Source organism: Puntigrus tetrazona, chromosome 2 (genome assembly GCF_018831695.1).
Source record: "Puntigrus tetrazona isolate hp1 chromosome 2, ASM1883169v1, whole genome shotgun sequence".
Taxonomy (NCBI): domain Eukaryota; kingdom Metazoa; phylum Chordata; class Actinopteri; order Cypriniformes; family Cyprinidae; genus Puntigrus; species Puntigrus tetrazona.
In genome coordinates this window covers 24780029-24803621 of record NC_056700.1, presented here as the reverse complement: position 1 = coordinate 24803621, position 23593 = coordinate 24780029, and the positions used below count along the sequence as shown (strand labels likewise).

Below are 23593 nucleotides of genomic sequence, written 5' to 3'. Positions count from 1 at the left end.
CTGTTGTTTTTGTCTTTCAGAAACAGGTCAGATTGATCCGGTGTTGATAGAGCGATATAACACCCCTGGCTTCGTGGGCTGTCTCTCCAGAGTGCAGTTTAACCGCATCGCCCCGCTGAAGGCCGCCCTGAGGACCGGAGTGCCCTCCACTGCCTCCATACAGGGAGTCCTGGTGGAGTCCAACTGCGGGGCGTCTCCACTCACAGTGCCACCGATGTCTGCGGCCTTTGACCCCTGGCACCCGGATACAGGTAACCAAACGATGATTAAAAAACAAGCTGTCCAAGATCTACATCAGATTGTTTATTTATGGGAAAAGATACAGAGATATTTCTGGATTTTAACACTCGCTCGCCAAAGAATCCTCTGCAGTGAATGGGTGCCGTCAGAACGAGAGTCCAAACAACAGATGAAAACATTTGAAACCATAAACCGATCTAGTCCATCAATTAAAAAGGCTGTTTTGGGACGTTTTAGCTTTTAATCCGGATTCTGATCATGAGCTTTTCACAACAGAAAGCAAAATTATAAACAGAGGAGCTGCGTGTTTAGATAAAGTTAAACATTTTGTAATTATGAATTTGTTACAAATACTCAGCTTTCAAGATGGAGGGGAGTGGTGTGGATTACTTGTAGATTATTGTGATCAGCTGTTTGGACTTCATTCTGACGGCACCCATTCACTGCAGAGCATCCACTGGTGAGCAAGTTAAAAAAAACATCTTAGATGATCCATTTTTAGCAAATTTTTATTTTTGGACAATCTATTCCTTTAAGGGCTAAGCTCATGCCTGCAGTGCAGGTTGGTTTCTCCTGAGACTCTGACGATCTATAACACTTAAGCAAACCCCTCAAGGCAAACTAGAGAGAGATATTGAGGGAAAAAGTTCCACTTTATCTTTTACTCTTGAGCAGGGAAAAAAACATATATTAATAGAATTTTAGGATGAATCTGATGCAGTTTTCTCGCTTCTGAAGAGATCTTTCCTGGTTGCCTGGGAGAAATCTTCTTTTAGTAAAAGACATCTGTGATCTCTTCGCTGTAGGGAGGATTATTACAGTATATTCCTGTTTGTTTGTGTGTCTGAGTGTGTGCCGATCAGGCTTTGCCTGCATTGCTGCCACAACGATATTAAAACCTAAAACAAAACACTTATTTTTAGTTCAAATATTTCTCTCTAAATTTATTAATTTATGTATTTCTTTTGATTACTTTATTATTTTCTTAGTGAGTTCTTAGTCATGTTATAATAAAAATAAATCATATAAATTAATTGAATAATAAATAATTAAAATGTAAATAATTTTATTAATATATTATAAAAAATCTATATAAAATAATCAATATAATAAAATGTTATTTAATATATCTCAGTATACAAAGCAACATTTACGTGTATATGTGAAGTCACTGTTTTTGGCATAATAAAAAACTAGATAGATAGATAGATAGATAGATAGATATATTGTGTGTGTGTGTGTTTACTTGCATGCATGACATTGAGTGCTTTAAGCTTTCATGGATATTTCTGGAACATGGCGTTTGGAGCCTGTGGAGACGGCAGATGAAAAGAGCAGACGGTTGGTCTCAGATCTGCTCCCTGCCAACAGCAGCCCACCGACTCCTCCTGAGAGAGACACTCGAGCGTGCACAGATACATTCATCTGCCCACAGCGTTCTACCGACCTTCTGTACTTCATCTATGCCAAGAAATTCAATAAAAGAGATTGTCAAAGTTTAAAGTCAGAAAACAGTGCTCTTTTCTCTTTCTTTTAAGCCGGTCCCCAGTTCCCATTCAACGAGGAGCGAGTCAGCCGTGATGGCGTCAACAGAGACTCGGCAATAATTGGAGGTGAAATGTGCTGTTCCAGTATTATGCATTTTTATTTTTAATATCATGGACATATTTAACAAGGCAAACATTAAGAGTAAAAATCATTTGAAGAATATTTTTTTATTCTTTGTTGAATCCGTATCTTCCACGATATGGCAATAAATGAAATACGCAAACAACCAACAATTATATTTCCTAGACTTTGACGTTCTTTGGTGTAGAACATTTATAAACTGAATTTTAATTACATAATTTATCCTTACAATCATGATTTTAATATATAATAATTGTTGTTTTTTATTGTTGGTTTTTTATATAAAAAATATTATAATGAAATATTTAAAATTAATTTAATACCATATTTATATAATAAACATTATTTATTATTATAAATAATTTGATTATATATAAATAATTTGACTAATTTATAGTCAATTTGACTATATAATTTGACTAATTAGCATTAATTTATATATATATATATATATATATATATATATATATATATATATATAGTATAGTGTGTAGAACTTATTTTATTAATATTATTCATTATTGCAATTATTTTAACACAATTGTTTAAATATATAATATTTTCATTTACAAATATAATATAATAATTAATGTTAAAATATTTTGAGTTATGTTACCATCGCTGTGGAATATTTCTAAATCGATTTAATGACATGATTCATCATTACAGTCATAATTTGAATATCATTTCTCTCTGGCGTAGGCATCATCGCCGTGGTGATTTTCACCATCCTCTGCACCCTGGTGTTTCTGGTGCGTCACATGTTCCATCACAAGGGCTCCTACCACACCAACGAGGCCAAAGGGGCGGAGTCTGCCGACTGCGCCGATGCAGCCATCATCGTGAATGACCCCGCCTTCACAGAGACCATCGACGAGAGCAAGAAGGAGTGGTTCATTTAGCCGCACCCCCTGGGAGGGGCTTCGTTCTCTGACACTGAGGAACACATAAAGGTCATTCTGAGCAGCCGATGTGAAACGGACACTTGGCAAGTCCACTCGGACTACAGTCTGTGCACTGACTGGCATGTCTGTTCTGTAATTATTTTGTATGTAAGTGAATACAGCACAAGGACTTCTGTGAGATCAAATTCATCCCATGCACACGTGACAAGCATATTCCATACGGGACGCCGGTGAAAACGAAAACAACCGATGCATTTTTATCATTGCAATACCGCTGGTCTGTTGACAAATGTGTGTTCGGCAAATATGAATGCACCAAATACTCCAATAGCACAAAACGGAATGTGTACAGAATGATGCATAATTATGTTTCTGATAATGACATTTGATTGTATTTAAACATTTTGTTGTCAGCATCTTCAGGACAATAATATATCGTAGCATGGTAATCAGCCAATGGCATTCTGAATCATTCATCAATGTTAATGCAGCACTTTTGTATCTCATGGTAAACGTTGTTTATAGTTATCAGAATTCAGTGTTATTTATCTGTTTCTCCATAAGTGCTCGTTCAAACTCTGTGGAAAACACGACTGGCGGTTAAGAGGGTTTTTATAAGGAGATGCTCTTAAAAACACGAAAGCTCTAGATAGAGATTTTAGTTCAGATGTGTTCAGCGGTAAATGATCCTGAACGGGCCGTTTGCTCCAGTGTCTTTTAATGTGCCTCAAAGGTTCAAGGCTTCTTCTGGCCAAGCATGGATTTTGTGATAGATTTGATGATCCTTAATTGTTAATATAGGAGAACGTTGACTTTTTGTTTTTGTGTTTGCAGTTTTGAAATCAGCTGCACAAATTTATGTACAAACCATTGTTAACGTTATCTTCATTGTGCTCGGTTAAGTCACTTTTCATTTCATAAAGGGATAAAATGAAAGCCCTGTCAGCTAGGACTCACTCTCAAGTTGTTCCAAACCTGAATGAACTTCTTTCTTCTGAAGACCTTTTGAATAATGCGGATAACCGGACAATTGATGGTTGAGTGTTTTCTTTCAATACTATGGAAGCCAATGGGAAGCAACAACCTGAGGGTGAGTAAATGTGACACAGCTGTGTCTGAATTACAGTTATGTATGTCTTTCTGGCAGTTTATTAACATGATCTCATTAGAGTTTGTCCTCTCTGCTCTTGTGAATTCACTAACAAAGAGTATTATTCAACCAACAGATAGATTACAGAACCTGGTTTATAGTGAAGCACTATAATAACGTTGCTTTCTGTGCGTTTTAAGTTGTCTCGTTAATTATTAATGTGTTTCATGTCTCCATGCATTACCAATATATCAATTGATCTTTTTAAACAAACAAAGTCGCTTATTTATTAAGGTTTGTCGCATAATTATTATTATTATCATGTGATTTTATTATAATGTAATGCAATCATTTGTTCTCATGTTCTTTTTCAAAAATGCTCATGTATGATATAATGAAATGACGTTTCATGTCGAGGGTTGTAAAAAAAACCTGACTCTCCAATAATGAACACATCGCAAATCTCAATAAACTACTGGATTGTTTTTGTAACAAAAAAGACTACATTTTTTTAGGGAATGAATGAAAAGAAAGTTGTGTTTAATATGGTGCTGAACTTAAAGAGGTCATATCTACACTTTTGTGATTTTATTTATTTTTCCTCTAATGTCAGTCACCAACCATTTGGTAGATATTATGGTATCAGAAAATGATTCAATGATACTTTGCTGCGCATATATATGTATATACAAAAAAATTATACACTTCTTAATAGTACCAGCAAAGTTAATAATCAAGTTAATTGTCGTTGTGCAACATTTTGTCCAGTGGGATTTGACTGTAGATCCTTGGTAAATAGAGAACATTTGTGGATATGTACAATGTCAAAGTCCAAATCAATTGTTCTTATAATTATTAATTACTCCCATAATTCGTACGACACCAAACTGAGGCGGAACCTTCGACCACAGCCGCTGTTTTCGTGCGGTGCGCTCGCTGACGGAGTTTGTCTCAGTTTCCGGGGGACCGTGTTTCCGTGAGCACGCGCTGACGGAGTTTTTCTGTGTTCGTTGTTTCGGGGCCGTTCTTTTTATTTTATTAGTAGAAAATAAAGATCGCCACACAAGCGTCTGAATAAAAGGGAATATTGTTAATCGGGATCCGGAGCGGCGTTGGATATTCGCGTTTACGGGTGTCGTTCTTTCTGAATGATGGTAAGAGCGCGAGATTAGCGGTTAGCTTTAGCTTTAATCCTGATCACAAACACACAGTAAATAGCGATAATTAATATATTATTATCACACGTACTGCTACATTATATACTGCATTTCCGCCGACCTGTATTAACGGACCCCTGTGTGTTTTAGAGAGTATCTGTGGTGTGTTTTGAGGTGAGGCCTCATCAGTCAGATTCTGTTTACATGAAAAACATACAATTAAGCAACTTTTAACTCGCCTTGTGATATTTTTGGACGCAGGGAGTGACTGTTATACTGAAAACATCAGCATTACGCTGAGGCACGAGTGCAGCAGTGAATATGTAACGCGTGAACCGCCCTCGTTGGCTCTTCTGGTGCGGTTGTACATGATGAACCTCGATAGACCCGACTAAACTACATCGCTCACGTCGTGAGAAATGAAGCGGGTTCTCCGGTATTGACATGTCGCTCACTCTCAGTGTAGACAGGCTCTCATGAACATCACGAACCGGGGCTCAGTCAGAGGAGGAGATCGTTAGGAGTGCAGCAGAAATCATCAGACGTCCGGAGAGGTCAGAGATGAAAAATCGGATCGAGTTTAGCAGTGAACTTGATCGAAAAACTTAATATAATAATTGCAGCATTACATGCTTTACGTTTGTGTTTAACACACATCAAGGCATGAACAGTTGATAATTAAAATATTATTTTAATCGCCTTTTTATCACCCACTATATGCATTTTTGTGTAAAAATTATTTTTTTTAACATCATTAATGTTTTAACTGTCACTTTTGATCAATTTAATGTGCCTTTGTGTAATAGAAGCATTCATTTATTTACTCTATTTAAACAGAAATCATTATGTAAAGGTTTGCATATATAAACGTTACCATTTTTACCTTTGATTAAATGAATGCGATCTTTATTATTCCAATTCTTAGCAGCCACAAGTTGTTGCAAAGATGTTAATTTTAATTTATGACAAATTAATAAATAATTACTAATATGTAATAATACATACAACAATCTGAAAAATAAATGTTATATATTAGTAAAATATTTATATTTTCTGTTATTAAATGATTTTCTCCAACATTACATTTAATCGTAATTACATTTAAACTGAATGCTTAATATAATTGCCATGTTCAGCTGTTCTTGTGTTGTTTTGTAGTTATTAACAAATAATCAGATCTGGGTCCAGATGTTCTGCTGTCCCACAGGTGCGCTGTTCCGACTGAGTAGATCACTGTAAGTCATGATTTAATGGCAGATCGCTGTTAGTATGCTTGGTTACAGCACCGGCTGCGGCTCAGAGCTCCTAGCGGAATATTTTCTGTTTCTTGAGTTGTTGCCATGGATACAAGAAGGAAACCCCAGGATATAACGAACAGTAGGAATGTTTATCCCAGGAAAAGCTAGTGCTGCTGTCTTTCTGAGATGTTTTTATCAGCAGTTTTGGCATCCGATAGCAGCTGAAATGTATTAGTCAGACTCTTTCTTGTCCCTCGCAGGTTTCTTTCCTGTCCGTCGCTGTTCCCTGAGGGTCTCCCCCTCCTCGTCCTCTCTCACCGCTTGACCCTATGGAGGAGTAGCTCTTGAGTGACAGGCACGAGAACCAATCAAACGTCAGGAGGAGCGTCAGACGCGCAGCGGCAGGGCCGAGAGGATGTCGTCTAACCGCACCCAGACCCCTCACGGTCTGAAGCAGATCGGGCTGGACCAGATCTGGGATGATCTGCGGGCGGGGATCCAGCAGGTGTACACCCGCCAGAGCATGGCCAAGTCACGCTACATGGAGCTCTACACGTATCCTCAAGTGCTGCAGCATTTGTAGATTGCTTCAAAAACTCGTCCGGTGTCTGTTGTGTCCTTAACTTCCCGGTTTTCAGTCACGTGTATAATTATTGCACTAGTGTGCATCAGTCGAATCAGACCCGCGGTGCAGGTGGCCCCCCGTCCAAACCTTCGAAGAAAACCCCCACACCTGGAGGAGCTCAGTTTGTGGGGCTGGAACTCTACAAGAGATTGAAGGAATTTCTGAAGAATTACCTTACTAATTTACTAAAGGTACCTTACAAAAATAGAGTGTTACTTTTGAAAGAAGTTGCTTGTGATGGCCGAGGCTGAATTTATTTGATTAAAAATACACTAATGTTATGAAATATTTTTATAATTAAAATAACTATATTGCAAAGTTGCTGGATCAAAACAAAGTTTTGATCAAAATTAGTCTATATTATTATTACATTATTCAGTGAAAACTGTCATCAGAAGTCTATAAGCCCACTAAGAGACTCTAGAAGTAGTACCGTAAATATTTTGACCTCAAGCTGTAGACTAGTTACAACGACTTCATTCAAGAGCACTCCCAGTGAGCCGATTCCTTTGATCGTTTTCCTCAGGATGGAGAGGATCTGATGGACGAGAGCGTTCTGAAGTTCTACACACAGCAGTGGGAGGATTACAGGTTCTCCAGTAAAGTGCTGAATGGGATCTGTGCTTACCTCAACCGCCACTGGGTGCGCCGGGAGTGTGACGAGGGCCGGAAAGGGATCTATGAAATCTACTCTGTAAGCACTTCTTGCTTTTCTTTTGCATTGCTGCACAATTTGTGTTCATTAACAACGGCACATCTTTCTTGTGTGTGTGTGTGTGCTTTTTTTAGCTTGCTCTGGTGACGTGGAGGGAGTGTTTGTTTCGGCCTCTGAATAAGCAGGTAAGATTGGAAACAGGGGTAAAGTAGGGTAAAGTGAGCATGGCATAATAAACGTCTTTTTTGGTGCCCGTCTGCTTAGGTCACGAATGCAGTATTGAAGCTGATTGAGAAGGAGAGAAATGGAGAAACCATCAACACTAGACTCATCAGCGGCGTGGTCCAGTCCTATGGTGCGGCATTGTTTTACGTCCTGATGGATTTCGCTGCTCGAGTCTGTGATGCATGACGTTTAGAAACAGTGCAGTTGCTCAGATATGTTCCTCTCCGTCTCTCGCAGTTGAGTTGGGTCTCAACGAGGACGATGCCTTCGCTAAAGGTCCCACTCTCTCGGTCTACAAGGAATACTTTGAGACTCAGTTCCTGGCAGACACCGAACGGTTTTACACGAGGGAAAGCACAGAGTTCCTGCAACAGAATCCTGTTACTGAGTACATGAAGAAGGTGCGGCTAAAATAGCTTAATATTTAAAAAATCTAAAGTGATGTATTTTTTTTATAATTTCTGTTCGATGTCTTGGTATAAAATTATTATATGGGGAAATATTACCTACATTAGTTAAATTAGTTATTATTTTATAATGTTACTCAATATAATAGCACATTGCTATTACACATTTCCATAACAAATTTATTTCTTTGTGATCTTTTAGTTTGGAAAGAAAGGATAGAATATCAATAATTTTTTATTAGGCTCCTACTTAATTTTATATCTTTTTACCTATAATAGCTGTTCTGTTGAAATTGATTTTGGTTTGATTCAAAATAAATAATTTAGTATTTATTCATGTATTTAAGTAATTGAACATTTTATTCAGCAGTAATGCAATACATTTATCAACAATTTTAAAAACATTTAGAATGGAAAAAATGTGTATTTTATAATGGCTGTATCATGCAGCACTGTTGTCTTTAACATAATGCTAATATTTGTTTCTTGAGCAGCAATTCAGCATATTAGAATAGTAATAATACAGAAAAGTGAGTTTTGCATCACAGGAATAAATTAGATTTTAAAATATTCTCAAATAGAACAGCTATTTCAAATTTTTATTTCACATTGTTACTATTTTTACTGTATTTTGGTCGTATAAACGCAGGCTTGGCAAGCGTAAGAGCAAAAACATGACATTTTTGCAGAACCCAAACTTTTGGATATTGCTGTATGTTGACATCGTAGAAAGCCTGCAACGTTTATTTTATCAGTTCATAGTTTGCTTGCCTGTTTCGTCCCATCCTGTTGTAAGGTTTAAGTGTGGTTATCTGTGTTTCGCAGGCTGAAGCACGCTTGCTGGAGGAGCAGAGGAGAGTGCAGGTGTACCTTCATGAAAGCACACAGGATGAGCTGGCCAGGAAGTGTGAGCAGGTTCTCATCGAGAAGCACCTGGAGATCTTCCACACCGAGTTCCAGAACCTCCTGGACGCAGACAAGAATGAAGGTGTGAATCGCAGTGAAAACCGAGTGTCGGTGCTTTACATTGACATCTCAATCACGGTTTACTTTTTCTCTCTCTGTAGATCTTGGTCGCATGTACAATCTCGTGTCACGGATCACCGATGGATTGGGAGAGCTAAAGAAACTTCTGGAAACGCACATTTATAATCAAGGCTTGGCTGCCATCGAGAAATGTGGGGAGTCTGCTCTCAATGTCAGTGTGCTTGGTTTGTTTTATACATCGTGCTGTCCAGCTTGAAGTTTAAATGCTTTAGATCTGATCTTTCTGATAATATGTTTTAACGTGTATGGATTTCGCTGTGTTCTTTTAGGACCCCAAAATGTATGTCCAGACGATTTTGGATGTCCATAAGAAGTACAATGCCCTTGTGATGTCAGCTTTCAACAACGATGCTGGTTTTGTGGCTGCTCTTGACAAGGTATGACCATCTTTTCAACTTTTCAGGTCTGTTTAGTCAAGATTGAATTAGTCCTAGTGATTTTATGTTTAACCTGATTTAACCTCTAAAGTTATTGCATGACAGTGGACCCGTATCTTAATACCTGTTGTGCTTCTTTTTTTTTTTTAATTGTCTCCAAAAATAACCCACTTGCTTTAAAAAAATTTTAATGTTTAGTATTATTGATTCTGTTTTTTTTCTTTACTTTTAGTTTTATTAAGTTCTTTTATGATTCTGTTGTGCATTTTAAAAAGAAATTTCTTATTTTTTATTACTTTTAGTTATTTTAGTACAAGTTAAACTTATTTAAAATGAGAAGTACTGCTTTGTCAACTAGCTGTAGCGTTTTTTTGACGTTTATTTTAAAAAAGACTAAAAACTAAAATTAAAGGCAAAAACTGATGATCTCATCAGCTAAAATCTGATTCTAAATAAACTGATTGCATATTTTTTTTCTGATATGCAGGAAAAAAAATTCATTGTTTTATTTTGTTGTTGTTGACTAGTTATATTTTATCTTTAAGGAATAATAAATGCGTATTTAGCTTATAAAATGAACCCTATCTTTAGGACTGTGGTAGCTTTTGGATATTGAAAGTATTCAAACATGTAATTTCTCTGTTCAGGCTTGTGGACGCTTCATCAATAATAATGCTGTTACAAAGATGGTCCAGTCCTCTAGCAAATCTCCTGAACTGCTGGCCAGATACTGCGACTCTCTGCTCAAGAAGAGGTGTGTTTAGGTTTCTCCATCTGTTGGCACACGCCGTGAATGTTATTAATCCCTGTGCTGAACAAAAATCCCTGTCTGATTTTTCAGCTCCAAAAACCCAGAGGAGGCAGAACTTGAAGACACTCTGAATCAAGTGGTGCGTTTTTGTTTTTTCGCAGCTTTGCTCTTTCACAGCAGTTTTTGCAAGATTCAACATCATGTATCTGCTTCGTCTGTATTGATTTGTTGTTGTTTTTTTTGTAGATGGTGGTGTTTAAGTATATTGAGGACAAGGACGTTTTCCAGAAGTTCTATGCGAAGATGCTGGCTAAGCGTCTGGTCCATCAGAACAGCGCCAGCGACGACGCAGAGGCCAGCATGATCTCCAAACTAAAGGTGCAACAGCTCTTCCACAGCTTAGGAAAACATTAACAAATGTTAAAATGAGCACTGGGTGCAATGTATTCTTCCTCGCATCTCTGATTTTAAACTTCAGCAAACGAGTTGGAATCATGTCTGATTCAACAATTCATGTGTGATCAGAAATACTCATGTACTCATTTCAAGTCCATGCTGCATTTACACTTACATTTATTTTCATTATTCTTGTAATTTAGTGAGAATTTATGAAAACAAGTCTTAAATATTATTTAAATTAGATTTCTTTCTTTTTTTTTATTTACATATTACATATTTTATTTGATGCTAGTATTTTTTTTTCTGTCAAATCTCTTTTACTTTATTACAATTTATGCATTTGGCATATGCCTTTTATCCAAAGGAATGTTATTTTAATATTAATGAAATACTATAATAGTATAAATCAGTATCAGTATAAATCAGTATAAATTATCATTAATGACTTTATTTCATTCCGTTACCAAGGCAATGTTATATATATATAATTTTTTTTTTTTTCATTAAATTTAAACATGACTTCAATTAACAAAAACAATTTGGAATAGATAGTTAATAACACTTAGTTTTTTTTTCTGTTCCACCCATCTCTGGTGGTGCCCTTGTACTTTTTATAGTTTTGGTTGTCTAACATGGTTTGATTTTCTTATTTTTAGCAAGCGTGTGGCTTTGAATACACATCGAAACTCCAGCGCATGTTCCAGGACATTGGAGTCAGCAAAGACCTCAACGAACAGTTCAAGAAGCACCTCACAAACTCTGAGCCTTTAGACCGTAAGGATGAGCTGCGTTCTTCTTTGCTACCATACGAAATGCTATAATTTGCGTTTAAAGTCCTTTATACGTGTCGTGTCGCTTCTAGTGGACTTCAGCATCCAGGTGTTGAGCTCAGGGTCATGGCCCTTTCAGCAGTCCTGCACATTTGCTCTGCCATCCGAGGTAGTAAAACAAATAGGCTTGTGTGTAAATCGCTCGCTCTGGGCCCTTCCAAGGTTTGTTGAATCGGTGATCTGTCTCTCCTGACACAGTTGGAGAGGAGCTACCAAAGGTTCACAGCCTTCTATGCCAGCAGACACAGTGGCCGGAAGCTCACCTGGCTTTACCATCTGTCCAAAGGAGAACTGGTCACCAACTGCTTCAAAAACCGCTACACCTTACAGGTCTGACGAGAAACCCTGATGAGGGTTCTTTAATGTATAGAAAGTTTTATAATATGTTATAAATTAATGTAGATAAATGAACATAGCACGTCATAATAGAAATGTTCTAACAATATGCACGTCTTTACCGTTACATTAGTGCATGGATATTAATCAGACATGTTGTGCGTTTTACTTCCAGGCATCTACGTTTCAGATGGCCATTCTTCTGCAGTATAACACAGAAGATGTTTATACAGTCCAGCAGCTGACGGACAGCACACAGATTAAAATAGTAAGGAAACAAAAGACGACCGTCTACAATAATGCTAAAACACGATCCAGATATCAGTCAGGTGTTGATTTGCACACACTAACAGTGCTTTTTTTGTGTGTTTTAGGACATATTGGTGCAGGTTTTGCAAATTTTATTGAAATCCAAGTTGCTGGTAAGCATTTTTTGTCCAAAAAAACAGTCCTGCGAAGTCATTATGAAGTAGAATCACAACTGAGCCTCTGTTCTTCATAATATGTTTTTAATTTAAATATAATTAATCTGTTTTTGAAACAACTTTCTCTTTCCGCTGATATCATAAAGGCCATGAATAGACTTAACCAATAGCCAAACAGCTATTTAGTTGTTAATTGGGTAATTCGTGGGTATTCTTAATCCACTCATGCTCAATTTTTGCTACAAACTGCTTATAATTTTTACAATACAATTCATTTTCTTTGGATTTTGCAATGGAAGCCCTTCCTTATTTTACAGAAACAAAATAGATTGTGACTGCCAATTCATGTTGACTCAACACGCAGGCTAATATTTGATGTAATCGTGCATTTGCAGATGCTTTCATTTGTAATCATCAGTGTGTGTCTGTGCAGGTTCTAGAGGACGAGAACGCAAACGTGGATGAAGTGGAATTCAAACCCGACACCCTCATAAAACTCTTCCTGGGCTATAAAAAGTAGGTCACTAGCGCATCTCGTCTTGCAGACTGTTCTGAATCTATATTTAATGTTTCACATTTCGAACGTAGTAGAGGAAATGTGTGAATATTAAGCATTTTTTTCTCCAGTAAAAAACTAAGAGTTAACATTAACGTGCCAATGAAGACGGAGCAGAAACAGGAACAGGAAACGACTCATAAAAACATCGAAGAGGACAGGAAACTCCTGATTCAGGTATTGTGGCCAAGTCTCCTGTGCCCACCAAGGCTGAATGTATTCGGTGAAAGATATAGTAAAAAAGTTACATTGAGAAATAATGTTACTATTTAAACCAACTGTCTTTGGCAAGATAAATGTCTTTAATGTCACTTTACTGTTTTTGTAGAATAAAAATATTAATTTGTCCAAAAATAAAATAAAATGCATTCAGTAAATTGCAGTATTAGTTGTGTGTTTTGTACTAGCATACCATGTGTAAGTGTTCCTCTGTGTGCAGGCGGCCATAGTGAGGATCATGAAGATGAGGAAGGTTCTGAAGCATCAGCAGCTTCTGGCCGAGGTTCTGAATCAGCTCTCATCCCGGTTCAAACCCAGAGTCCCTGTCATCAAGGTCGGTTGATCCTCTTCTACAAAATCTAGTCCGCTGAACACTTTTTACAGGGTTTCTGTGAGTCTTAAAAAGTTTTAATGTGTCCTTCCTTATGTTGAACGACTTAATGTTTGAATGCACTGCAAAAATTACATTTTTCCGATACAAATATCTAAACAAATCTATATACATTTGCTTGAGACCTCTTGTCTTGTTCTCTAAAACCCAACAAAAATGATGCTCAAATCAAGAAAAAATAAAACGAACTAGTTCTCTCTTTAAAATATGTTTTTCCATTGACTGATATTTTTTTTGTCACTCACTTTATCTTGATAAATTTCTCCAAAAACAAGGCTAAGCACTTTTGCTTTGATTTATAAAACTTAAAGAAAATTTACAAATACTGAGGAAGGACACTTATTTTTGCAGGTGCAGTTAAAGTTATGGTTGGATTTTTTTTTTTTTACTTTCAAACATTAATAATACAACCTAGACATTTATATTTAGAGGTCATTCAGATTCCTTCGGTATATTCATTACCCTTTCTTGACTTTCTCTTAAATTCACCATCATGTAACCCTGTGTTACCAACATAAGCACAAAATAGCACTCATATGGTTATGTTTTGCAGAAGTGCATCGACATCCTCATAGAGAAGGAATATCTGGAGCGGGTGGATGGAGAGAAGGACACCTACAGCTACTTGGCCTAAAGATTTCTTTGCTCCTCTACGTCTTTACTGTCTGTCTGTCTCTCTCACTCTCACTTTTTTTTTTTTTTTTTTTTTTTTTCTTTTTTTTTTAAGTTGTCTCTCGGGTAATAAATATCATTCCTCTTGATGTTCGGCCTGTGTTGAGTTTAAAAAGCAGAAGGACTAATAGAGGAGAGTGTGTGCGCGTCGGTGAATGTGTTTGTGCGAGAGACGGACTTTACTGCCGCCCTGCATATGGACGGACCGCATTGGAAATGTACATACGGAGACCTCGAGCTTTAATCTCGCAAAATAAAACATTGCAGGTTTTAAAAACCCAATCGGAAATAAACCCTACACATTAAGCATGTTATTGCCTATCAGCATTTAAATGAAGAGAAAAAAAAAAACGAACAAAGATGCATTGGAATCTTAGCAACGAGGGGCTTCTGAGATGTTTTAAGAGAAGAAAGGAAAATCATTTAGGAAAAAGGTGCAATTTTAGCTGCACGTCCCAAGAATGAACGAGTTGGACAGGTTTGTAGACAGATGTGTTGTCTGCATTGTTACCTGCTACCGGAAAACCATTTGTATAGTGTGGTTCACTTTTTTAAATGTGTGTTAAATAAAAGAATTAAAAGTTTCTGTATGTATTTCTGATGCTGTGGAGTCACTACGTGATGCAAAGAGCCATAAGACTACATATAAACTTATTTAAATATAATGCATGTGGGGATCATCTGTCAGCCACTTTTCAAGAACAATGCAAAATACAATACTGAATCTCCAAATGGTCATTGATACGTCGAGCTCCATCCTCGTGAGATCAAAATATATAAACTCTTCTATGTTAATATTTATGAAGGTTATAATTTTTCTTGCAGTACTGCAATAAATTGAATTGCGGTGTAAAACACATTAAGTTGTAAACTGTAGCAGTTACCTAGTTTTAAAAAAAGCTTGTTAGGTTGAATGGTTGAACCATGTTTTGAATTGGCTGATTAAAATAATGTTTCATTACAGTTAATGTCAATTTAATAGATGGTAACATTTTGATTGCTACCATAAACCTACATCAATTTTGTGTTAGGCCCAATCATTTTGCTAACAAACTTGAATCAATTTATTAATCAGAACATTGGTTTGTGCCTCTGTTTTGAAAGAAATATGTATATGTGAAAAAGTAATAATCACTATTTTGTTTTGTTAATTTATTATATTATACACATTGTGAAGCAGGCGTAATTGTAAATGCTAGTTCATCGAAAAGAATCGGCTCAGAAGAATCATTCGTTGCGAATCAGAATCAAAGATGATTCTATGCCCGAAGTCTCGTTTTCTTCAAATAACGGGAAACTTTTTTTTTAAACTTGGTAGATTAAAAATTAAGATATTGTGGTTTAGAATGTAATAAAATTAAAAAAAGTAAATATCTAAATAAAAAAATCTATTGCGCATATTGAGTAAATATACTTAACGATGCATACTTTTAGGACAACATTACTTTTTGATCCACGAATTACGATCTGTGCCCCAATGTGCATACTATTCATCCTAAATCGTGCGCACTTAATACTATTTAGGGCAGATAGAAACAACTGAAACGTGTACGTCTGTTGCAAAGCACGTCATTACGTCGACGTCGTAGCGCACGTATTTGATTGGCTGGCTCATTACGCTGCACAGGTGTGTGTGCGTGTACCTGATGGAGCCCGGAGTGGAAGCTGCGCCCGCGGGCGTGCAAACGCGCGATGAACTGTCCGAGAAATGTCAGAAGTTATTTCTGGAGTTTTTGGAAGAGTGAGTGCAATTGTTTGCGGCAGGTTTACACGAAGAGCTGAACGAACGCCGCTTCTACAACGTGTCCGATTTAATTAGGTTTCAGGATAAAACCGGCGACGCGCTGTATCTGTCTGACGCGCAGGAGCTCATCCGACCGGAGAGAAACACGCTGACCGTGAGCTTCAGCAACATCGAGCACTACAACCAGCAGCTCGCCACCACCATTCAAGAGGAGTACTACAGGTGCGAGAAAAGAAGCTTGCCTCCTTATTTGCGCTTATGATAATATTTATTGGCCCAAAAACTTTTGACATTCAAATTAGACGTGTAATTAACTACAAAAAAATTGCATGCATAAACAAAACATGCTTTTTAATGAAATTATATATTATCTATGAGTGTTCATTATAGATACAAAGTTTCCAGTTGCAGCTACCACACTAATAAATATACAAAATAATCAGAAAATATTTAATGTACTAAATTTGGCAAGTACATAAAGTAAATTGTATTTGTTATTATATGCAATGGTAGAATCGTGGTAGTTTTGGGCATTTAGAGAAAATTGTCGACGAAATTGTCTGTGAATGAATCGTAAGAATCATTTCATATTTTTACTGCCACCTTTGTCTTCTTTTGCAGGGTTTATCCGTATCTCTGCAGAGCGGTTCGTCACTTTGCCAGAGATCATGGAAATATTCCACCGTCCAAAGAGTTTTATGTGGCTTTTTCGGACTTTCCATCTCGGCAGAAGTATGTATTTCTGCTCATCATGCTTTTAATTAGGGCTGCAAAACGATTAATCGCAATTACTCGATTAGAAAGTAAAGTTTGTTTACATATTCTGTGTGTGTGTGTACACATACACATATACACACACACACACACACACATACATATATGCATCATGCATATATATATATATATATATATATATATATATATATATATATATATATATATATATATATATATATATATATATATATATATATATATATACACACACACACACGTTTTTGTATTACACGCACAAGTTTATATTTTAAAAGATAAATCTGATACATAATATATTGTTTATGATTTTATATAGAAACCTTAAACAATCGGTAGTTTTGCACCCCTACTTGTAATATTTTGTTTATCATTGTAATTTTTTCATTTGTAGTTTAGTTTTGCACCCTCTTTTTGACCTTTTATAATTTAACTGACATTTCTTTTGTATGCTACACTACATTTTAATGCACTACATGTAAATAGCTTTTGTTGTGACTGACTGACCTTTGTGCATGTGAAACGAGTAAGGTCATGCGCTCTGTGCAGGATCCGTGAGCTCAGCACTGCCCGCGTCGGCACTCTGTTACGCATCAGCGGTCAGGTGGTGCGAACCCACCCCGTGCATCCGGAGCTGGTCAGCGGCACCTTCCTCTGCTTGGACTGTCAGTCTGTCATCAAAGACGTGGAGCAGCAGTTCAAATACACACAGCCGACCATCTGCAAGAACCCTGTGTGTGCCAACCGCCGCCGCTTCATGCTCGACACCAACAAGTCCCGCTTCGTTGACTTCCAGAAAGTAAGCATGTAGGCATTTTTAACACTTTCAACTTTCTGTAAGATTCCAAGATTTTTTTTTTATTTTTATTTTTTTTTAATTGTTACATTAAGTACAAATAAATTTTTAAATGGCAGCTACAAAACTGAGAACAAAGAGATGGTTTAAAAAAAAAAAAAAAAAAAATTTTATGACCCTTAAGTTATAAAATAAGTAAAGCTCATGTAGGTAGCTTGTAGTGGCCATTACCTTTTAAGTCAATGTTTGCTATTATGGCAAATATTTTAAAATGGTTTCCTAATTTTGCATCCTAAATGTAATTACTGATTTTTTTTTTTTTTTCTGACAGAACATATTTTTTTATAAGCATTAAGCGTTTTCGTAAATACATTCGTTGTTATGAATTTGACAATTTCCAGGTGTTGATCAAATTATGTGGACACTTTATATGATATGCTCGTATGAAATTAAGTTATGAATACTGTAAATATCAGAATGTAATATGCATTGCAAAGATATTTTATTTTTTTTTTTTTTAATTCCAAATTTTCAAATAATATTATGCGGTCCCAACAAATCATATATAAACGGAAAGCTAATTAATGCAGCTCATTCATATATTTTTGTGGCCCAGGGTAACGAATGTTAATATTCTATACCAAATAGTGATTTTATAAATCTTGGATTTTTTTTTCTCTAATAGACTGGTGTGTTATGCTCCGAGACGTTTTTGGTCTTAAACCGTTTTAATTTCTTGAGGTGCGCATCCAGGAGACGCAGGCGGAGCTGCCGAGAGGCTCTATTCCTCGCAGTGTGGAGGTGGTTCTGAGGGCGGAGGCTGTGGAAACCGCACAAGCAGGAGATCGCTGTGACTTCACAGGCACACTGATAGTTGTGCCTGATGTATCCGCCATGGCACTCGCTGGTATCTGTTTCTATTAATACTGAGAGTTTGTCTTAGATTGCTGGGTTTGGGTTTACAGTTTGAAAGCAAATAAAAAGCCATTTGCAGATGTCCCTGTTGTGAGAACATACAGTTATTATCTGGCATATTATTCAGGCATGTTTGAATACGGTGCGTCATCTTTGTAGGCACGCGGGCAGAAACCAGCAGCAGGGTGACTGGAAAGGAGGGCTTTGAGGCTGATGGCATTCAGGGGCTCAAGGCTTTGGGTGTACGAGAACTCTCCTACAGACTGGCCTTCCTGGCTAACTATGTGGCTCCAACCAACCCACGGGTGAGAGCAGTTTATCACAACGCTGACTGTAACAGACCTGTGTGTGTATGCATGTTCAGAATCCAAATTTTACTTGGACTGTAATAATTAACCATCTAAAAACAAAACACCCTAAATGGTATATAGAGTTAATTTGGCCAGATTTAATTACCCAGGCTTACGTGTAGTTGTTTGTTTTTTCAGCTAAGTAAAAACTAATTTCAGTTCGTTAAATTTAATAAATAGGTTGCACTTTATTTATCCACTATAGACATTGTCCAAATAGTGTTACCAGTAACTAAACGTAGGTCCATCACTACTCTTACGGACATTGAAAATGTTGATTTCTCTAGGCATTACTATTAAGAACACTATGTGTGTGTGTGTGTGTGTATATATTAAACATACTATGTGGATATTACACATGCTATCTATCTATCTATGTGTGTGTGTGTGTATATATATATATACACACACACAATAATTATAACTATAGATTTTAAATTTATTCCTTAGTTTGGAGGGAAGGAGCTTCGTCAGGAGGATCAGACAGCTGAGAGCGTGAAGAACCAGATGACCGTACAGGAATGGGAGAAAGTGTTTGAGATGAGCCAGGACAAGAATCTCTATCACAACCTCTGCACAAGTCTCTTCCCCACCATTCACGGTCCGTTCTAAACGATCAGTCATGCTCGTTGGTCGCAGCGTATTCTATTCACCTTATTTTTCAATACTGAAGTAAGATTGGCTCACAATAAAAATAAGCTGAATAGAGAATATATTAACAGTTTGAGGCACATTTAGCATCAAGCAAAGTTTTTCTTGAGCACAACAGAAATGTGGAGATATCTGTGAGTATGATTTTGACTCCTTTCAGGTAACGATGAAATTAAACGTGGCATTCTGCTGATGTTGTTTGGTGGTGTTGCCAAGACGACCATGGAGGGAACGTCTTTACGTGGCGACATCAACGTGTGTATTGTTGGAGACCCGAGTACATCTAAGAGCCAGTTCCTCAAGTAAATAAAACTTGGGTTTAAATGTGAAGTACAGATAGCCGAAGTGTCGGATGGCTGGATTGGGATGCATTTGTGTGATCTCTCTCAGGCATGTGGAGGACTTTGCCCCCAGAGCAGTGTACACCAGCGGTAAAGCCAGCAGTGCTGCCGGTCTGACCGCTGCTGTGGTCAAAGACGAGGAGTCACATGAGTTCGTCATTGAAGCAGGAGCCCTCATGTTGGCCGATAATGTATATTATCTATTATTATTAATGCTGGTGGTATTTAATAGCTATATTGAGATATAATCACACAATTTCAAGCAAATTGTGTAGCTCTACCAACAAGCACTGCAAACAAGTATTCCTTTTAAATCTATTTTAAAATTTTTATAAAAAACTAAATTGCATTTTGGGTTGATTTTCTATAGCTCCCAGAACATTCTTAAATATGATGGCCTTATGTCTGCAGGGGGTTTGTTGCATTGATGAATTCGACAAGATGGACCTTAAGGACCAGGTGGCTATTCATGAAGCCATGGAGCAGCAGACCATCTCCATCACGAAGGCCGGCGTTAAGGTGTGCCTGTCCCTCCCGCTGTCCAGTATCTGAAAACACCCTCTGTTTATTCTAACCTCTAATCAAAGCTGTGTGTTCAAGGCTACTTTGAATGCTCGCACCTCCATCCTGGCTGCTGCAAACCCCATAGATGGTAGATATAACCGTGCCAAGTCTCTCAAACAGAACGTCAACATGTCAGCACCTATCATGTCCAGATTTGATCTCTTCTTCATACTGGTGGATGAATGCAATGAGGTAATGTCTTTTCAGAAATTCCTCTTACAATGTGGGGTGATATATCTTTTTAAAGAAATTAATGCCTTTTATTCAGCATTTTTTTTTTTTTTTTCAGCAATTTTTTTTTCCTAAAATGAGGGTTTAATTAAGACCTTCATGATGTTACTAAAGATTTCTATTTTAAAAGAATTCTATTCTTTAAGAATCCTGTATCATGGTTTTCACAAAAATGAAACAAGACTGTTTTTACTATTTATAATTAGATGAAATGTTTCTTGAACAGCAAATCAACAATGATTTCTGAAGGGTCATGTTACATTGTAGACTGGAGTAATTGTTATACTTATTGCATCGTCAGAATTAAATTTTACACTTATTTACATAAAGATTTTTTTTATATTTGAAATAATTTCACAATTATTACTGTCTGTTGCAATGTTTTTCACTTCTTTTGATAAGCAGAAGAGGCATCTTTACAAAAAGTAAAGTTTTTTTATTTATTTTTTATTATTATTATTATTATTATTATTATAATTTTTTTAAACCACCAGGTTACAGACTACGCCATCGCTCGGCGGATTGTAGATCTTCATGCCAGAAACGTTGAGTCTGTAGAAAGGGTTTACAGTACTGAAGAAGTCCAGAGATACATACTGTTCGCCCGGCAGTTTCAGCCAAAGGCAAGACGATATACGTTAATCCATTTGCTGTTCACTGAAATCTTGTCCTTTTTTATGGTGAATGCTTGTCCTATCTGGAGTTAGTCATTCAGAATACAGGTTTGCAAATGCGTTGTAAAAGATGAATAAGATGATTAACCTCATAACCCTGCCTCTGTAGATCACCTCAGAGGCTCAGGAGTTTGTGGTGGACCAGTACAAGCGTCTGCGGCAGCGCGATGGAGGCGGAACCACCAAATCAGCCTGGCGAATCACCGTGAGGCAGCTGGAGAGCATGTTGCGTCTGTCTGAGGCCATGGCCAGACTCTACTGCTCAGACGAGGTGCGTGTCGTCCCGTCATGCACCGGTATGCAACAGACATGGCTTATGTGAAGTGTAAAATGTGTCCTCCTCCTCTCCCTTTCGGAAAGGTTCAACCCAAACATGTGAAAGAGGCGTTTAGACTACTAAATAAGTCTATTATTCGTGTGGACTCCCCTGATATTAATTTTGACCAGGAGCAGGATGATGACAACGTGAATGGTGAGATGGGATGCTTTTAGTCTTTTTTTTTTAAGTCCAAAAATCTCATTAGAATAAATCTCTACTTTTAACAGTACCAAAAAAGTTTGTCTTTTTAAAGTGCCCCTGTTAGAAAACCAAAAAAACCCCAAAAAACATTTTTAGTAACAAGAATAATACACACATGCAAAATATCAAAAACACAATGTAATATGGACATTTATGTATGTACTGATATGATGCGCAAATTTAAAACATGCAATACTGACATGCACGCAAGGTAAAAATAACCCCCAAAACTTAAATTTTCTTAAATCCATTTATGATTTTTCAATAAATCAGAATTGACTTTCTTTTCAGAGACAATAACTTTATACATGGTACGCTTTCAGATTTAAAACTTTGCATGATGTTTTCATTCATCTTGATGTTACACAATGCATTTTTCAAAAATGCATAATAGTGGCACTTTAATTGTGCAAATACTTTGCGCCGCTGTAGTCTGTCACAAACCCATCACTTCCATTAGTGGTTTCATTAAAATCAATTATTGCAGAATGACTAATTTAGAGTTATTCTTCACAGATCAGAACGATTTGTTTGGTAAAGAGACGGAAGGTCAGAATGGAGCTGAAGTGAACGGCCATCCGGTGGAGGCCATGGACACAGATGAGGTGGAAAAGCAGAAGTCAGCGGCAGCCAAACCTGCTCTCAGAATGTCTTTCGCAGAGTACAAAAGGGTCTCCAACCTGCTGGTGCTGCACATGCAAAAGATGGAACAAAGTGAGCCCCTGTTTTTCCTTCATTAAAACTGTTCCTTCTATACAGTGTTGTTGTGTTTTGTGCATAAATGTGTGCGAGATCACACACACACACACACACATATATATATATATATATATATATATACATACATGTGTGTAGAGCATGGTTTAGATTATATATATATTTTTTTTATTTAAACTCTCGCATTTGTATGGCGTAATTCTTAAAGTGACTGACTAACTGTTGGCTCTTTTGTTAATTGTAGGACAAATTTTCATCTGAAATTAATCTAAGCCCCAGGATGTATAGATCTAGTTAAAGTTCTAAAGAGCATATACTCAACATTAAAATAAACCTGTGTAATCTGCTTTTTGTTTACCTGCTCTATTCGTGTATTTAGTGGACGAGGAGTCATCTCTGAAGAAAAGTGAGCTCATTAACTGGTACCTGAAGGAAATGGAGAGTGAAATTGATTCAGAGGCTGAACTCGTCGCCAAGAAAAACCTCATCGAGAGAGTGCTGTACAGACTCATCCATTACGTTAGTTTAACTCTTTAATCAGCTTAAATGCATCAGTTATTTGAACTTGAACTAAAGCAGTGTAACGTGCATGCAATGTTTTCCTTTTAAGGATCATATCATCATAGAGCTGACTAAAACAGGACTGAAGAAGATCAGCGAGGATGGAGATGAGCCCGTCACGGAGGAGGATCCGTTTGTGGTGGTGAATCCCAATTATACACTGGAAGATTAGTCAAGCTGGATTTAAAACCTTGATCATTTTATCTACTGATGCTTCTGTAATCTTAAATCGTGACCAATGCAATATGATACGTATTTGATTTGCGTGAATCAGAAAAAAAATAAATAAATAGATGTTTTGCATTTGTGTCATCTGTTTATTGTACACTAGATGGCGGTGGAACCCAGTATCTTAGATATCGACAAGTACATTAAAAACAATGCCATAGAAAACCATTATATAGATGTCAGATTACAAAAAAAACTGCGTTATTTAGGGGAAAATAGGTAAGTTTACAAAAATGAAAATGCATTGCAGTACATGAACATGAGAATATATGTATGTGTGTGTATTCTGGAATGGTCCCCATTTCTTGGCTTTTTATTACAATATAATCAACATTACTGAATTTGCATGACTGCAGCATCCTTGAACTGAGCTG

At 37.0% G+C, this 23593-nt stretch overlaps 3 protein-coding genes across 9 annotated transcripts in view; all 3 read left to right on the top strand.

Moving 5' to 3' along the window:
* The window catches only part of cntnap2b (contactin associated protein 2b), a 38074-nt gene extending 33711 nt beyond the window's left edge, over window positions 1–4363 (top strand). Inside the window, exons 23-25 of the mRNA XM_043264492.1 lie at window positions 21–251; window positions 1779–1853; window positions 2572–4363. Coding sequence (XP_043120427.1) covers window positions 21–251; window positions 1779–1853; window positions 2572–2771 — 506 coding nt within the window. The 3' untranslated portion in view covers window positions 2772–4363. The remainder of the gene's footprint in view (window positions 1–20; window positions 252–1778; window positions 1854–2571) is intronic.
* Window positions 4364–4801: 438 nt separating this feature from the next.
* Window positions 4802–14758, top strand: cul1a (cullin 1a). Of its 7 annotated transcripts, XM_043264592.1 has the most exons (25): window positions 4802–5018; window positions 5172–5195; window positions 5283–5575; window positions 6180–6256; window positions 6520–6814; window positions 6898–7075; window positions 7411–7578; window positions 7674–7724; window positions 7804–7894; window positions 8002–8165; window positions 8997–9159; window positions 9239–9369; window positions 9488–9595; window positions 10243–10349; window positions 10437–10485; window positions 10593–10724; window positions 11402–11519; window positions 11608–11684; window positions 11774–11905; window positions 12087–12179; window positions 12286–12333; window positions 12770–12852; window positions 12964–13069; window positions 13332–13445; window positions 14056–14758. In XM_043264592.1, the coding sequence occupies exons 5-25, from the start codon at window positions 6675–6677 to the stop codon at window positions 14134–14136; spliced, it is 2334 nt and encodes a 777-aa protein (XP_043120527.1). In that variant the 5' UTR covers window positions 4802–5018; window positions 5172–5195; window positions 5283–5575; window positions 6180–6256; window positions 6520–6674; the 3' UTR covers window positions 14137–14758. The 7 variants fall into 7 exon arrangements, with proteins under 7 accessions (XP_043120527.1, XP_043120547.1, XP_043120537.1 ...); XM_043264612.1 differs by lacking the exon at window positions 5172–5195 and having other exon boundaries at window positions 5483–5575; XM_043264602.1 differs by lacking the exon at window positions 5172–5195.
* A 1022-nt stretch (window positions 14759–15780) lies between these two features.
* On the top strand, window positions 15781–23294 carry mcm6l (MCM6 minichromosome maintenance deficient 6, like). Its single transcript, XM_043264555.1, has 17 exons — window positions 15781–15915; window positions 15994–16140; window positions 16540–16650; window positions 17221–17470; window positions 18209–18374; window positions 18542–18687; window positions 19183–19333; window positions 19544–19685; window positions 19774–19915; window positions 20136–20243; window positions 20325–20480; window positions 21014–21142; window positions 21303–21464; window positions 21554–21665; window positions 22230–22427; window positions 22810–22949; window positions 23041–23294. Exons 1-17 carry the CDS (start codon window positions 15821–15823, stop codon window positions 23161–23163), a joined length of 2478 nt encoding a protein of 825 aa, XP_043120490.1. The 5' UTR covers window positions 15781–15820; the 3' UTR covers window positions 23164–23294.
* The last annotated feature ends 299 nt before the right edge of the window (window positions 23295–23593 follow it).

Excerpts from the sequence above, each read along its gene's own strand:
- cul1a (XM_043264583.1), top strand. The coding sequence starts at position 6,675 with ATGTCGTCTAACCGCACCCAGACCCCTCACGGTCTGAAGCAGATCGGG. Across the intron at positions 9,370-9,487 it reads GTGGGGAGTCTGCTCTCAAT|GACCCCAAAATGTATGTCCA; the intron begins GTCAGTGTGCTT and ends GTGTTCTTTTAG. Across the intron at positions 10,350-10,436 it reads GACTCTCTGCTCAAGAAGAG|CTCCAAAAACCCAGAGGAGG; the intron begins GTGTGTTTAGGT and ends CTGATTTTTCAG.
- mcm6l (XM_043264555.1), top strand. The coding sequence starts at position 15,821 with ATGGAGCCCGGAGTGGAAGCTGCGCCCGCGGGCGTGCAAACGCGCGAT. Across the intron at positions 18,375-18,541 it reads ATCCGCCATGGCACTCGCTG|GCACGCGGGCAGAAACCAGC; the intron begins GTATCTGTTTCT and ends TCATCTTTGTAG. Across the intron at positions 19,334-19,543 it reads TCTCTTCCCCACCATTCACG|GTAACGATGAAATTAAACGT; the intron begins GTCCGTTCTAAA and ends GACTCCTTTCAG.